The following is a 15749-nucleotide window of genomic DNA, read 5'->3' on the forward strand; positions in this document are numbered from 1 at the left end:
TAATTAAATGCCACCTAATATTTGTTAACAAGTTGTATGTAGAGCTGAATATTTCATTTATGTGCCTTTCAGGTGATAGTGTATCCTGGTTCATTTCTCCCAAATCTTTTTCTTCATTACTTTTTGTTATTATTTCATCTCCCATTTTGTAATTTCTTGAAGATCTCTTTTTACTTCCTGTTTCCAACATGTGGCATTTTCTAGCATTAAATTTTAGTCTCCATCTTTGGGTTCATGCATGTATCTTGTCAATATCCTTTTGTAATTCCTTGCAGTCATTTTCATCCTTTATTATTTTCAGTATTTTTGCATCATCAGCAAAAAGGTTTATATAACTATTTAGATCCTCTGTCATATCATTTACATATATTTGAAACATAATAGGTGCCCCCTTGTCACTTAATGCCAACTTGAATTACTGTCTCTGATTACTGTTCTCATTTCCTTCGCTTGTAAGTAATCATCCATCTATCTCATTGTTACTCCCTTTAGTCCTCTTTCATTCTCTAACTTCCACATAAGACTTTTGTGGGGAATTTTATGGAATGCTTTTTTGAGATCCAGGTATGCCATATCAACCCATCCATCCCTCTCTTGCACCCCATCTATTACCCTTGTATAAAAGCTCAGTAGATTTGTGACACAGGATCTCCCTTTGCTGAATCTAAATTGCTTTTCTGTAATTGTCTTTTCATCTTTTAAGTATTGCACCCGTTTATCTTTAATTACTATTTCACAAAGCTTGCTTACAATACTTGTTAGTAACACTGATCTATAATTCCATATTATTTCCCCCTTTGTAAATTGGGACTTTGTTAGCTCTTTTCCATTCCCTTGGTACTTTTCCTTCTTTCAGCAAGTTGTTAACTGTATCATAGATGGGTTCTTCCTTTTGTTCTCTTCATTCTTTTAATATCCATCCATTTACTTAATCTGGTCCATAGTTTTTCTAGCATCCAGCTCTTCCAGCAGTTTCTTGATTTCTTGTCTCTTTACTTGTATCTCATGTATTTCCTCATTCTGTGGTACCAGTTTTGGTGCCACAAAATCAGTTTCCATTGTAAACTTTCATTAGTTCACTTATCTCCTCAGAAGTTTCATAAATTCTTCCTATTCTTTTTGACTTGTTTATGCCATCCATATTTTTAATTTTTCCATTTACATATATGTAGAAGAGTTTGGACCCTTCCGTGCATTTTCTTACAGTGTCACTTTCAAAATTTTTTTTCTTCTCTTCTTATTATACCATATTCATTCCTTGCCTTTCTCTATTCTTCCCTAGTATTGGTGTTTAGTTTTCTCATAATTTTCCTCCATGCCCTGTCCTTTTTCTTTTTTTGCTTCTACACACCTAGCATTATACCATTCATGTTTCCCAATTTTCTTTTTATAACTTGACTTAAACTGTTGCACCCTGTTTCTATACTTGCTCAAAAATATCTCATATTTTTCTTACACTACTCAGCTTCAAATAGCTCTTTCCAGTTAATTTTTCCATAAAATTTATTAAGCTCTGCAAGGTATGCCTTAGCATAGTTCTGTCTTCCATTTCTAAATTGTTAATTCCTGTGCAACACTGTTTCTTCCTGTAATACTATTTCTGTTGTCACATGATCAGTTCTTCCCATTGGACTCAAACAATGTATACTTAGTCTACTTTCTGGAATTTTTGTAAACACCAAGTCCAACTGTGATGGTTCTCCTCTGCATCTCGTAGGCTCGTTCACCCAATGTCTCATTGTATTCACCATCATGGTATGCATAAGTTCTTTGCTCCATGACCCAACATTTTCTTTCACTTCCATCTCCTCCCAGTTAATTTCTTTGGTGTTGAAGTCGCCTACCAAGAGCACTTTGTTACTTTTGCTTATTATTTCTTCTGTTCTTTTTCTTGTTTATAGTTGCATGGTTTTATATCTATATGTGTGTGTGTGTGTGTGTGTGTGTGTGTGTGTGTGTGTGTGTGTGTGTGTGTGTGTGTGTGTGCGTGTGTGTTTATCTAGTTGCCTAGTTGTGCTTTATGGGAAAATAGCTATGCTTGTGCCGTCCCATCTCCATATCTTTTAATATCCAACTTAGCCTTGAATCCATGTATACTTTCTGCATTTACTATCTCCTCATCCAGACTGTTCCATACATCAATATTTCTATATGGGAAACTGTACTTTTTGACGTCTCTTCTACAAGCACTCCTCTTCAGCCTCTTCCCATGTCCTCTAGTGTCCCGTGTATCCCAGACCATTAAGTCGCTCCGGTCCACTTCCTCTACTCCCTCATATGCTTTATATATTGCAATCAAGTCTCCCCTTTCTCTCCTCTTTCCCAACATGGTAGATGTATCCTTTCCATTCTCTCTTCATATGACAAGTCCCTGATACTTGGTACCATCTTCGTAGCTGCTCTCTGAACTCTCTCCCAACTTCCTCATATCCTTTTTCTTGTATGGCGACCACACTACTGCTGCATATTCTAGTCTAGGTCTTATCAGCGACACAGTCATCTTCCTGACCATCTCTTCATCCATGTATGCAAAAGCCTGCCTTATTCTTCTCAACAAGTTACAGGTTTCTCCTGTAATTCTGCTAATGTGTCTCTCTGGGGTCAGGTTCTCAGTCACTGTAACACCGAGATCCTTTTCCTCTTCTGCTTCACTCAATCTTACACCATTCAACACATAATTTCCTTTTACTCTTCTACTTTTTCCAAATTCTATTACCTTACACTTCTTTAAATTAAATTCCATTTCCCATCTATAACTCCACTCTGATATCTTGTTCAGGTCTTCTTGTAATGTTCCATAGTCCTCTGCACTCTCAACTTTCTTCAGCAACTTTGCATCATCTGCAAAAAGGCTCATGTAGCTGTTCACACTCTCCATCATATCATCATCATCAACTCCTCTCCTCTAACTGACTGTCTCGTCTCATCAACTCCTCTCCTCTAACTGACTGTCTCGTCTCATCAACTCCTCTCCTCTAACTGACTGTCTTCAGCCTCTCTCTCACTGCCACAATGTTGCATATCTAGCTGTCTTCTACCACTATTTTCATGCTAACTGCTCTTCTGATCTTGCCAACTGGATGCCTCCCCTCCTCCCTCAGCCTCACTGCACAAGACTTTCTTCTTTCTCTCACCCCTATTCTGTCCACCTCTCTAATGCAAGAGTTAACCAGTATTCTCAATCATTCATCCCTTTCTCGGGTAAACTCTGGAACTCCCTGCCTGCTTCTGCATTTCCACCTTCCTATGACTTGAATTCCTTCAAGAGGGAGGTTTCAAGACACTTATTCATCGATTTTTGACCACTGCTTTGACCCTTTTATGGGACTGGCATTTCAGTGGGCATATTTTTTTTTTATTGGATTTTTTGTTGCCCTTGGCCAGTGTCCTTCCTACGTAAAAAAAAAAAATATATATATAGACTGCAAACATGATTGGTGCAAGTACTGAGCCTTGGAGTACTCCACTTATGACTTCCCTCCATAATCATTTTTTATCTTTTACCACCGTTCTCATTTCTCTGTTTGTCAAGAAATTTTCCATCCATCTCAGCAGGCCCTCCCTTAGCCCACCATTATGCGTCAACTTCCACAACAATTTCCTGTGTGGCACTTTATCAAAGGCCTTCTTCAGGTCTAAATAAACACAATCAGCCCATCCATCTCTTTCTTGCATTATATCTACCACTCTAGAATAAAGACTCAGTAAGTTTGTAACACACGATCTCCCTCTCCTAAATCCAAATTGTTGCTTTATTATCACTTCATTTCCTTCTAGGTACTGCATCCATTTATCCTTCACCAATCTTTCACACATTTTGCACACCACACTTGTTAGAGACACAGGTCTATAGTTTAAGGGCTCCTCTTTACTACCTCCTTTGTAGATTGGCACTATGTTGGCTCTCTTCCATTCAATTGGGACTCTGCTTTCAGTTAGGGAGCTTTCAATAATATTATGTATTATCCATGTCAACTGCTGATTGCACTCTTTTATTATCTATCCTGACACTTCATCAGCTCCAGGGGCCTTCCTAATGTCTAGTCCCTCCATCTGTTTCTGCACATCCTCTTCAGTCACTTGGATTTCCCCCAGACCCATTTCTTCACTCATCTCACTCTGCCACACAAATGTTTTCTCTTTTGTGAATACTGATTGAAAACTCCTGTTCATCATCTCTGCCAATTCAGCCGGATCCTCACACATTTGACCATTCACCTTCAATCTGCTTATTCCTTCTCTATTTTTAATTTTGCTGTTCACATATCTGAAGAATAGTTTTGGTTCCTCTGCATTTGTCCATAACATCTTTCTCATAATTTTTCCTTTCTTCTCTAATAACCCTTACATACTCGTATTCATTTCTTGTAGTTGTGTAGTTTTGCTATAGCTCCTGCATATTTTTCCTCCGCTATCTATTCCATGCATTATTATATCTTCTCTTTGTCTCTACTTTTGGTACATATCTTTTCACTCCCTCTTCATAAATATTGATGTAAGCTTCCCACTTGTTTTGCACATTACTTGCTGTGATAAGTGTACTCCACTTCACCAAAGTATCTCCTCATTTGTTCAAAATTTGACCTACCATAATTAAATCTTTCACTTTTATAATCTTCACATCTACTTTCCTCTTTTTTTTTTTTGTGTGTGTGTGTGTGTGTGTGTGTATTTACCTAATTGTATTTATCTAGTTGTGGTTTATGGGAGTGGAGTAATCTCATAGTATCCCATCTCTATATCTATCCAGTTTGGTCTTAAAAGCATGGACAGTTACGGCATTGACAATATCCTCACTGAGTTCATTTCATTTGTTCCCACTTCTGTGTGGAAAACTATACTTCTTGATGTCTCTTCTACACTTAACTTTCTTCAACTTCTTACTGTGTCCCCTTGTACTCTGTGTGTCTAAATTTATAAAACATTTTTTGTCCACATTTTCCATACCATTTATAATTCTATAGATGTTTATTAAATCTCCTCTCTCTCTCTCTCTAATGTTTTTCAAGGGTAGGAATTTCCAACATTCTTAATCTCTCTTTGTAGGTCGACTTACTCAACTCTGGAACCATCTTAGTGACTGCTCTCTGTACTCTTTCTAATTTTATAATATTCCTCTTTGTATGAGGAGACCACACCACTGCTGCATATTCCAACCTTGGTCTTGTCATGGAAATCAACAACTTTTTTATCACTTCTTCATCCAAATAGGAGAATGCCATTCTTAGTCTTTTTAACAGATTCATCGTCTCCAGTAATTTTATCAATGTGTCTGTCTGGAGTCAAATTTTCAGTAACTGTTACTCCCAAATCCGCTTGCTCTTTTGACTTCTTTAACTTCATACCATCCATCTCATAATGATATTGTATTCTTTTCTTACTCCATTACTTTACATTTACTTAAATTGAATTCCATTTGCCAAGATTTACTCCATCTATTTATCTTATTTAAATCATCTTGCAGTACCATACAGTCATTTACATTCTCTACCCTTCTCATCAGCTTAGCATCATCTGCAAGTAAGTTCATATAACTATCTATTTCTTCATTTATGTCGTTCACATATATTACAAACATTATCGGTCCCAACACTGACCCCTGTGGGACACCACTAGTTACTCTCAGGCAAGATGAATTTTTGGTCTTGTATTACAGTTCTCATCTCTCCATCATCCAGATAATCCTCCATCCACTCCAGCAGTCTTCCTTAAATTTTTCCATAATTTTTTTTTATCTTCCATAGCAATCTTCGGTGTGGTACTTTGTCAAATGCTTTCTTCAAGTCTAAGTAGACACCATCCACACATACACACCATGTGTGTGTGTGTGTGTGTGTGTGTGTGTGTGTGTGTGTGTGTGTGTGTGTGTGTGTGTGTGTGTGTGTGTGTGTGTGTGTGTGTGTGTGTGTGTGTATTTACCTAGTTGTGACATATGGGAGAGGAGCTAAGCTCTTACTGTCCCATCTCCATAACTGTTTTTATCTAACTTTTCCTTAAAGTTATGAATATTTGTAGCACACACCACTTCCCCTTCCAGTCCATTCCATGTCTCTATGCTTCTATGTGGGAAGCTAAACTTCTTTATGTCCCTTCTGCAGGTGGTTGCTTTTTAGTTTTCTTCCATGTCCTCTTGTTTCTCTTTCGTTCATTATAAAGAGATGTTCCCTATCTAGTTTTTCCATCCCACTGAGCAATTTGTACAGTGCAATCAAGTCACCTCTCTCTCGTCTCTTTTCCAAGGTTAGGAGTTGCACTCTAGCTAGTCGCTCCTCATTTGACAAATCTTGCAAGTCTGTTATCATCTTTGTTGCTGCCCTCTGTATTCCTTCCAGCTTTCTTATGTGCTTTTTTTTCATGTGGTGACCAAATTACTGCTGCGTATTGTAATCTTGGACGTATCATTGTGGTGATTATTTTCCTCATCATTTCTACATTTGTAATTTTTCACAATCTTCTGTTCCCTTCACTCTTCTTCTAAGTTTTGCATTGTCAGCAAAAAGAGTCACATAGCTGGATACATTCTCCACCATATCATTTATATACACTGCAAACATTATTGGTGCCAACACTGACCCTTGGGGGACCCCACTTAATACTGGGCTCCACACTGATGTCTGGTCCCTTATTACTGTTCACATCTCTCTGTTTTTAAGGAAATCATCCTTCCATTTAAGCATTTTCCATTTACATCACCTATCTTTTCCAGCTTCCATAGCAGTCTATAGTGTGGCACTCTATCAAAAGCTTTTCTTAAATCCAGATAAATACAGTCTGCCCAACCATCTCTCTCCTGTATGATATCAATCACTCTTGAATAATAACATAATGAATTAGTGACACAAGATCTCCCTTTTCTTAAGCCAAACTGACAAGTTGTGAGAAAGCCCTTACCTTCCAAAAACTTGGTCCATTTGGTCTTTATTATCCTTTCACATATTTTTACAACCACACTCCACAGCAAAACTGGTCTATAATTTAGTGGGTCTTGTGTGTCTCCTTTAAATATGGGTACAATGTTTGCCCTTTTCCAATCCTGTGGAACTATTAATTCATTAATAGAGGTACATATGATGGCATGTAATTTATCATTAAGCTGGTTACTGCATTCTTTTATTACCTATCCCGACACTCCATCTGGTCCTGTGGCCTTTCTCACATCTTATGTTTTGATGATTTCATCAATTTCTTCTTTTGTTACTTGAATTTCCTCTATTTTTCCATTTTCAGGTGTGCACAATGGCCTTTTAAATTCCTTTTCCTCTGTAAAAACTTCTTTAAAGCTCTTATTCATTACTTCTGTCTTCTCTTCCGGGTCTTCATAAACCACTCCATCTACTATTAGCTTTCTTATACTCACCTTTCTTTTCAGTTTACCATTCACATATCTATAGAAGAGTTTAGGCTTGTGTTTATATCGGTCTATCATATCTTTTCAAACTGTCTTTGTTCCTCTCTCGGGATCTTCACATAATCATTTCTTGCTTGTTTGTAATTATTCCATAGGTTAATTCTTTTACTTTTCCTCCATTTTCTCCATATATCCTCTTTCATCCTTCTTGCTGCTTTGCATCTTTTATTAAACCACTCTTTTTTACCAGCTATTACTATCTGCTTTTTAGGCACAAACTTTTTTTCACCTTTTTTATATATTTTAAGAAATTCATCCCACTTCTTTTGGACCCCTGTAGCCTTATGGAACACATCCCATCTCTCCTCTTGAAAAAACTTCCTCATGTTATCAAAGTCTGCCTTACAGTAGTTTAATCTCCCAGCATGGTGTTCTTCATTTCTTTGATTCTCTATTTCCTCATTTATATTAAATTCTATGATAGCATGGTCACTTTTGGCTAATGGACATCCTATGTGAACATTCTCAATTCCTTCTGGTTCCTTACTAAATAACAGCTCTAGTCTTGTTTCTCCATCTTTTCCAAATCTTGTATCACCTTTTATCCATTGAGTTAATACATTATTCATTGCCTGCTGTAATAATTTATTTCCCCAGGATGATTCTGTTCCCTCTGTGTACCACTGTTTCCAACACACCTCCTTACAATTAAAGTCTCCCATCATGATCAATTTATCACTACTTAGCACTTTCTCCATCCAGTTCACTGTGTCTTTTATCATTATTTCATATTCTTCATTTGACCAGGCATTGTTTTTTGATGGTATGTACATCACTATGTATCGCCTCTTTTTGCCTTGTGTATTTTCCACTCCAATTTTTATTGCCTCTGCTAATCCATTGCCATATTCTGTTTCAACCACCTTTAACCTTTTATTAACTAGAAACATCCTCCTTTCTTATATGTTCTACTTCTTTTCCATAAATTGTATTGATTTTGCCCAATGTTCTATACCTCTAACTCCTCATATAATTTTATTTCTGTGAGTTCCATTATATCTGGACTTTTCTCATTTAAATAAACATTTAATTCCCTTAATCCTGAGATGAGTCCATTAATGTTTGTCTAAGCTACCTTCAAAATGCCCTTTTTTTTTCCTTAGCTTGTTTCCCTGTTCTCCCTCCTGTTCAGGTACCACTTCCTCACTTTCATGTCCAACACCCTCCAATAGAATACCTCCTTCTGCTCTTCCGATCTCTCCTCGTTTTTTGCCTTTACTTCCTCCCTCATTTTAATTAGCTCTTTTCTTTCCTTTTCATTTAAGTCTCTTATCAGCCATATGTTTATTGTTACCTCATTTTTAGCTAATCTCCAAGCCCCTGCCAGAGCCTCCTCAGCTTCCTTCTGTGATTTAAATTTTATTCTTATGGGTCTTTGCCCTTCAACTGTGAATTTCCCTACTCTGTGGTGTTCTTCCACTTCATTAACTAGACATCTTCCCTCTTCTTGTACTTTTCCCACCACTTTGTTTACTATCTCTTTCAGCTCTTTCTGTCTTACTGCTTTGTTGATTTCCTTAATTTCCTTAACCCCAAAGACAATTATACATTTCTTTTTGTCAACTGTCTTACAAGAGATTCATTTGTCTTCATAACATTTACCACCTTTTCCATTATTTTGGCCTCACTTAAATGTTCTTCTATTATTTTCTCAAAGTTTACTGTCTTTCCCTGTATGGTCTCTTGCTCAGTCATTTGTTTCTCCAACTTATCTACTTTCTTCTCAGACTTTACCTTATCTCCTTCTTGGAGCTTTTTCCATGCATCTTGCCTTTCATTTAATTGCACTACAGTTTTGGCACTTCCTTCCACTTTCTTACTGCATTCCTTAATTTCTATCTCCAGAGCATTGCATTGATTTCTTAGCTCTATGTTTTCGGCTCTCAATCCCTTCAATTCTTTAATTTGGCTTAACTGGGTCTCTTCCATAGCTCTGAATCTCTCTAAGTTTTTCCATGTCACTTTCCATGGCCAACACTCTGCTTTGCTATAGTTTTGTGCTAACCTCACTGTCACTGGTGCAAAACTCAGAGAAGTTGTGTTCTCCCACCGTTGACTCGTCGCTCGGCATAAACAAACCATTTCAGTTCGGCTCCATTTTTCTCTTCTAATTTCCTTTCAACTCTACTTTTAGAATCACCTCTACCTTTTTCCTATTTCATTATGGAGACAGAAACAGTACTGCTCCAAACTCCCTACACCACAACTGGCTTATTTTGGTGATCGCAAAGCAGGTACTCGTGTGTCCTTCCAGCTTGGCCGTTTGTGTGTGTGTTGGTCTGTAAATATATGGAAAGGAAATGCAAAATAGATGGCTAAGATTGATGAGGATGTGAAAGAGGAAACCAGACTCTATCAAAAACATTTGATAGAGTCTGACACAAAGCTTCAATTTGCAAACTATCCTCCTACAACTTCTATTCTCTGCTCTCTCTCAAGCTTCCTTTCTGACTGTTCTATTGCTGCTATTCTAAATGGTCACTGTTCATCTCCTTAGTGTTTTAACAGTGGTGTCCCTCATAGTTCTGTCCTGTTATTCACTCTCTATTACAGTATTTATCAGTGATTTTCTAAGTCAAGCATATTGTCCCTTCCACTACTATGCTGATGATACCACTCTGAATTCTCTCACATCTTTTTTTAGACATCCAACTCTTCAAGAATTAAACATCTCACATGGAGAAGCCACAAAATGTTTGACTTTTGGTCTTTATGAAATGTCTGATTGGGGTATAGCACACTTAGTGTTGTTCAATGCTTCAAAAACCAAATTCTCTATCCATCAGTGCAACACAGCCTTCCAGATAAGTATTCCCTCTTCTTCAGTGACAGTCACCTGTTCTCTCTTCTATATTGAACATCCTTAGTCTGTCCTTTACTAATATTCTAAACTGAAAACTTCACATCTCATGTTGTGCTAAAACAACTCCTATGATATTAGGTGTTTTGAGTTGTCTCCGTCAGTTTTTATCATCTGCACAGCTGCTGACTCTGTACTGGGACTTTATCTGATCATGTATGGAGCATGTTTTACATGTATGGGGGCATTCCACTCATACTGTTCTTCTAGACAAGGTGGAATCAAAAATGTTTCATCTTATCAACTTCTCTCCTTTAACTGACTGTCTTCAGCATTTCTCTCATCACTTCAGTGCTGCAGCTCTTGCTATTTTCTACTGTTATTTTCAAACTTGCTGCTCTTTTGATCTTGTTAACTGCATGCCTTCCCCCACCCAGTCTTGCTGCACAAGAGTTTCTATTTTCACTCACCCCTGTTCTGTCCACCTTTCTAATGCAAGAGTTTTAACCAGTATTCTCAATCATTCATTCCTTTTTCTGGTAAACTCTGGAACTCCCTGCCTGCTTCTGTATTTCCACTTCCTATGACTTGAACTCCTTCAAGAGGGAGGTTCCAAGACACTTATCCATCAATTTTTGATGATTCTTTTGACTTTGCTTTGGGGGGTGGCACTCAAGTGGGCCTTTTTTTTTTTTTATCAACTTTTTGTTGCCCTTGGCCAGTGCCCCCTTTTATACTGGAGAAAGGAAAAGAAAAAATGGAAGTGGTGTAATGTGGATGGAAAAGAGATCTTGACTTGAATGAGAAGACAGTAGTGAAGACAATAGTGTCTTGTGGGAGTGGGGTGGAAGAATTGGTAAGGAGGAGATAGAGAAAACAGTAATCAGGTTAAATTGTGGCAAAGCTGCACACATAAATGAAATAAATGGAGTAATGTTTCAGTATGGAGGTGATGTAGTAGTAGAGTGGATGTTTTTTCATATAATGTGAAATGAAGGTAAGAAATACCAGATGAGTGGAGGAAGGCAGTTATTGTATGTATCTCCACAATCTACATAAAAGTAAAGTGTGTAGAAATGTGTGTAATTATTATGGGGGTAAGCTTGTCTTGTGTATCAAGAATTTTTTTTTTCTCTTTTTTTTTTTTTTTTTTTGAGGGAATGGAATCTTGATGAGAAAGACTGGTGGAAATATTGAGGTGGAGGTGTGTGAGGAACAAGAATAACTTGAGGAAGGAGAAGGCTGTGAGTTCAGATTTTTGCTGATAAAGAGTACAGTATTTAGAAAAGAATGAAAAATTATATGCAGGTTTCATTTGATAGAGCTGATGGGAAAGCCCTTTGGAATGTTATTGAAATTTATGTAGGAGGACAGCTGTTACAAGGAATGAAGGCTTTTAATAGGGAGGCACATGCTTGTGTGAGGATGGAGGGAGAGCTTGTGGAGAGATTTGGCAAATCAACAAGAGTGAGACAGGTACCCTATCCATGATGCTTCCATGATTGTTTGATATATTTATGGATAGTTGTATGTTGGTTCAAGGCTGAAACTGAATTGAGTGTGGAGGGCTGTAATAGCATGCCTATTTGTGGGTGATACTGTCTTACAGAGACTGAAAGAAAAGTAGTGAATAATTTCTCATGGTGGAACTAGACAGAACCTGAAGGTGAATGCTGGGAAAAGTAAGGATGAGTTTTTTTAGAGGGAAGAAGCAGAGATGTGTTAGCTAAAAGAGTGAATGTGCCACCTGTAGTAAGATAAGAGAAAGGCATTGGAGGAGAGTGATGGAGAAGATTTGAAGTAACTAGGGATAATGTTATGCAAACAAGGTAAGATGACTGAGGAAATAAGAAAGCTATGATAGTCATGCTATGAGAAATCTTGTGAGGGTTATGAAAGGGAGGAATATATCTAGATGTAAAGAGAGGTTTAAGGCATAATATTCTCCTTTCATCATTGACATATAGATTAGAGACTTAGACATAGAGCACAACATTCAGAGTACATACCGTGGAAATTACTTTTAAGAGAATAGCATGTGGAGTGGCAAGCTGGAATGGTGAGAGCACCAAAAAAGTGTGAGTGCATTTTGAGCACTTTGGAAATAGAGTGAAGCATTGGAGTGGCATAATGGGGGAAAAGGAGACATTTATATGGCATGGCCATATTGGAATGTAGAGTTTGTAAAGAGTGTATCTTGAGTGACACTAAATGTCCTGATAGAAGACTGCTTGGAAGATAAAAAGATGAAGTAAAAGGAGTAGGGGAGAATGGGGCACATTGAAGAGGTTTTTTAGAATTTCTTCTGTGGAGAGAATCTATTACCCTGAGTTCAGTCTACTACGAGTACATGCCATGTTGAAGATCATCTTTTATGTTAATATTTCTCTTCAACAATATTTGGTGTAACACCATTTCTTAGGGCTGAATTTGGCAATGGAAAAATATTTTCCAAAGTTGTTCAATGTGAATACTATCAAGGGGCAGGTTGAACCATGCTGAAAAAACACATTAACCCATGGAAAAATAAGTACACTGCTTTGGAATCATATAATTTTTATTTTGTCAGTTACAGTTTGTAATTAGAGGAACTTGTTTCACTTGTAAAAAATATAAAAATATAGAAGTAGATGACAAGAAAAAAAGTCTTTCCTGAGGTTACATGACAATCTCACTCTGTTAACATTAGTACTGGTCCAATCGCACAGGAAACTGTAACATGAATTACACCTTTGTGGTATCAACAGTAGCAATGGGTTAACTGGAAAAGCACATATCAATAATTGTTTCAATTTTTATAAAAAAAAAAAAGGTACTTTCTTTGGTTACATATAAAAACAAAAGTGTTTCTCTTGGTTACATGGCATTCTTACTCTATTCACATTTGTAAGTTATTATTTGTGGTATTTCTTTTGCTTCTTTAATGTATATTCAAATGCAAAATGCCTTACTGTTTCCAGGCTTAAACCATGAAACATGAGGGAGCAAGTTAAAATATAATCTTTAAGCCCCTCTTCTTCTTCAGTAAAAACCTAAAAAAAAATAAAAAGATTCATTAGGCTACTCATGTCTTTATGCTGGTTTATAATTTCTTATATTCATTAGTGAGTAAGAACAAAACAACTATTATCATATTATTCTTATTCAATTTATTAATACTAACCTGTCTTGAATTGTATTTTAGAGCATAATCCTTGGTTTCTTCCGCTCGTCCTGTTTGGAGCTTCTTGAAATACCATGATAATGTAATTCTCTTCTCTTATAAACTTTCCTTTAGTTACCTCTTCAACAGCTCTTTTCATCAAGTTTCCATCAACCTTACTTTTGTTAGTTTTAGCCTTATAGTATTGCACCATCTTCTAAAATATACAGAACAATATTACAGACTGCTAAGCATATTATATTATACTAATTCATAATACACTGACTATAGTAGGTAGTCTATACTGAACAGCAAACACTGGGTACTTTGAAGAGTGTGTAAGGGTACATTGAACCATCCTCAATGTCCCCTTCCTTAGTGGTTGAATGTGCCCCATTTCTTGCCATTAGAAAAAAATATTTTTCAAATCCTGGTATAAGTCTACTCATATGTAATGAAGGTGTTTTTGTAATCTTTCTTTATTATATCATCCACTTCAGTAGTTTGATTAGAATCATCATCTACATAAAGATTATAAGCAGGATCGGTACTCACTCTAAAAAAATTATTTTTGGGTTCAAATTTTAGATAATAGCCTTGGAGTGCATCTTTCATCACTGAAGGCTGATATCTTACTGGTGTTGAATAGACAATTTTTACATGGCAGGCATCTGTGGGCAGGAAGAAAAACTAATCCTGGAAAATCAAATGGTTCAATGTGCCCCACTCTCCCCTACATGTATGAAAAAGGTGTTATGGTCCATTTACTCTTAGCTTGCAACTAAAGCCAGAGCTACTTTTATCACTCTCAGGGAAGTGTATATGGAAGGATAAGGGTGTGTTGCAAACTAGTTGCTGACCCTCCCTGTGTCCTCTCCGCCTGTTTCTTTTGTGTCTCAATAACACAGAGCGCAGTTGCAGCCTATGCTCAAAAGACAATCTCTCTCTTAGTATCAACACTTCTCTGCAGATATCTACACACTCTTATTACCAAAATTATATTCATGATTTTGAAAAAAAAAAAAAAACAGCCTTGGAATCTCCATTTGGGGAGGGTTCCATAAGTGTCTGTCTCTGTCTCTCTTACTCCTCATTCACTCTGAAGGCATCTCTCAAGAGTTGGCAACAGTTGATGAATCTTATTTCTGAGACATGGATTTTCAAAAATATATATTTGTATTTTCTCTAAGCCATAAAAGGTGAATAAAAAGTTGTTTGATGAGTGTTAGTAGCTTCTCCTTTGAGGACTTTTATTCATGAAATGGGTTATCAGGTCCAGTTTAGATTCTTTTCATGTAATTAATTGATAGGACCACTCTTTTTTTATTCATTACTTTTATGCTAAAAGTGTGCCAAAGACAAAATCTTTTACTGTGATAAATAATATTTGATGTAAATTTGTTGTCACATAACATCTGTTTTGATCAGTGGAAATGTGTTTATTGATTTACTGTTTTTATGAGTTACAAAGTAAGATTTTGATTAGTTATGAAAGGTTTCCTTTAATTTGCTTTGTATTCAGGTGGTTTAGCTGTGGCTGTCCCAGGAGAACTGCGGGGCTACAGAGAATTATATACAAGATTTGGAGGCCGACTTCCTTGGAGTGATCTCTTAGAGCCCACCATAAATTTGTGTGAAGAGGGACACCTCGTCAACTGGCACATGGCCAGGGCACTCAAGTTCAACCAAATTGACATACTGAATGAGCCAAGCATGAGGTTTGTAGCTGACCTTCACTTTAAGTCAGTTTTTTTTTTTTTTTTGTAGAAAATAAACCAATAGAGTGGGAAGTCATCAGTCACAAATTGAATAAATTAACTTTCTTTGAAATCATGGCAGTTTTTTTATTCAAGTAATTAGCTTCTTACAGTATGTGACATAAATATTAGTTGTGTGAACTTGCAGTCTATCTCGTTAAAATGTGATAGAACAAGAAACTGTGATTACTTATCTCATTATTAATATTTAGTCAGCATTCCCTTACATCTAATGCATTCTTTAAGATGTGATGGAATACTCTCCACCAATTTTTGCAATGTGAACAGAAGGATTTCTGCCCACAATCTGATGGGTGCACCTTCTAGTTGGGGAAGCATGGAGATGTCACAATCACATAACTTGCATTTGATGATGGGACTAAGGTCAGGAGAATTGGCTGGTCAGTCCTGAATGAAGTCCACATAGCAGTTGTGAAGTCAGGTTGTCACAGATTTTGTTCTTTGGCAGGGTGTGTTGTCTTGCACTAGTGTGTGGGCTTGGCACACATTGAAGTAGTCAGGGAGATTGTTGCAGAGTAGTTCCAAATAATTTTTTTTTGTTCAAAAAACATTTTTTGGCAGCACTACAAGCAATGGTATGAGAAGCAGCTCCATACCATTAGGGAATCCGGGAATTTAGCA

The 15749-nt window shown here is 36.9% G+C and overlaps 1 protein-coding gene across 31 annotated transcripts in view; it reads left to right on the forward strand.

The window, feature by feature from the left end:
- LOC135111521 (scoloptoxin SSD14-like) overlaps window positions 1–15749 on the forward strand; it is a 439479-nt gene that overhangs the window by 197651 nt on the left and 226079 nt on the right. For all 31 annotated transcript variants that reach the window (XR_010273760.1, XM_064024900.1, XM_064024905.1 and 28 more), the window contains one exon: window positions 14873–15068. Coding sequence is in view for 30 of the 31 variants with exons in the window: in XM_064024900.1 (XP_063880970.1) it covers window positions 14873–15068 (196 nt within the window). In the remaining variant the exon portion in view is untranslated. The remainder of the gene's footprint in view (window positions 1–14872; window positions 15069–15749) is intronic.

This window comes from Scylla paramamosain, chromosome 22 (genome assembly GCF_035594125.1).
Source record: "Scylla paramamosain isolate STU-SP2022 chromosome 22, ASM3559412v1, whole genome shotgun sequence".
In the NCBI taxonomy this organism is placed as follows: Eukaryota; Metazoa; Arthropoda; class Malacostraca; order Decapoda; family Portunidae; genus Scylla; species Scylla paramamosain.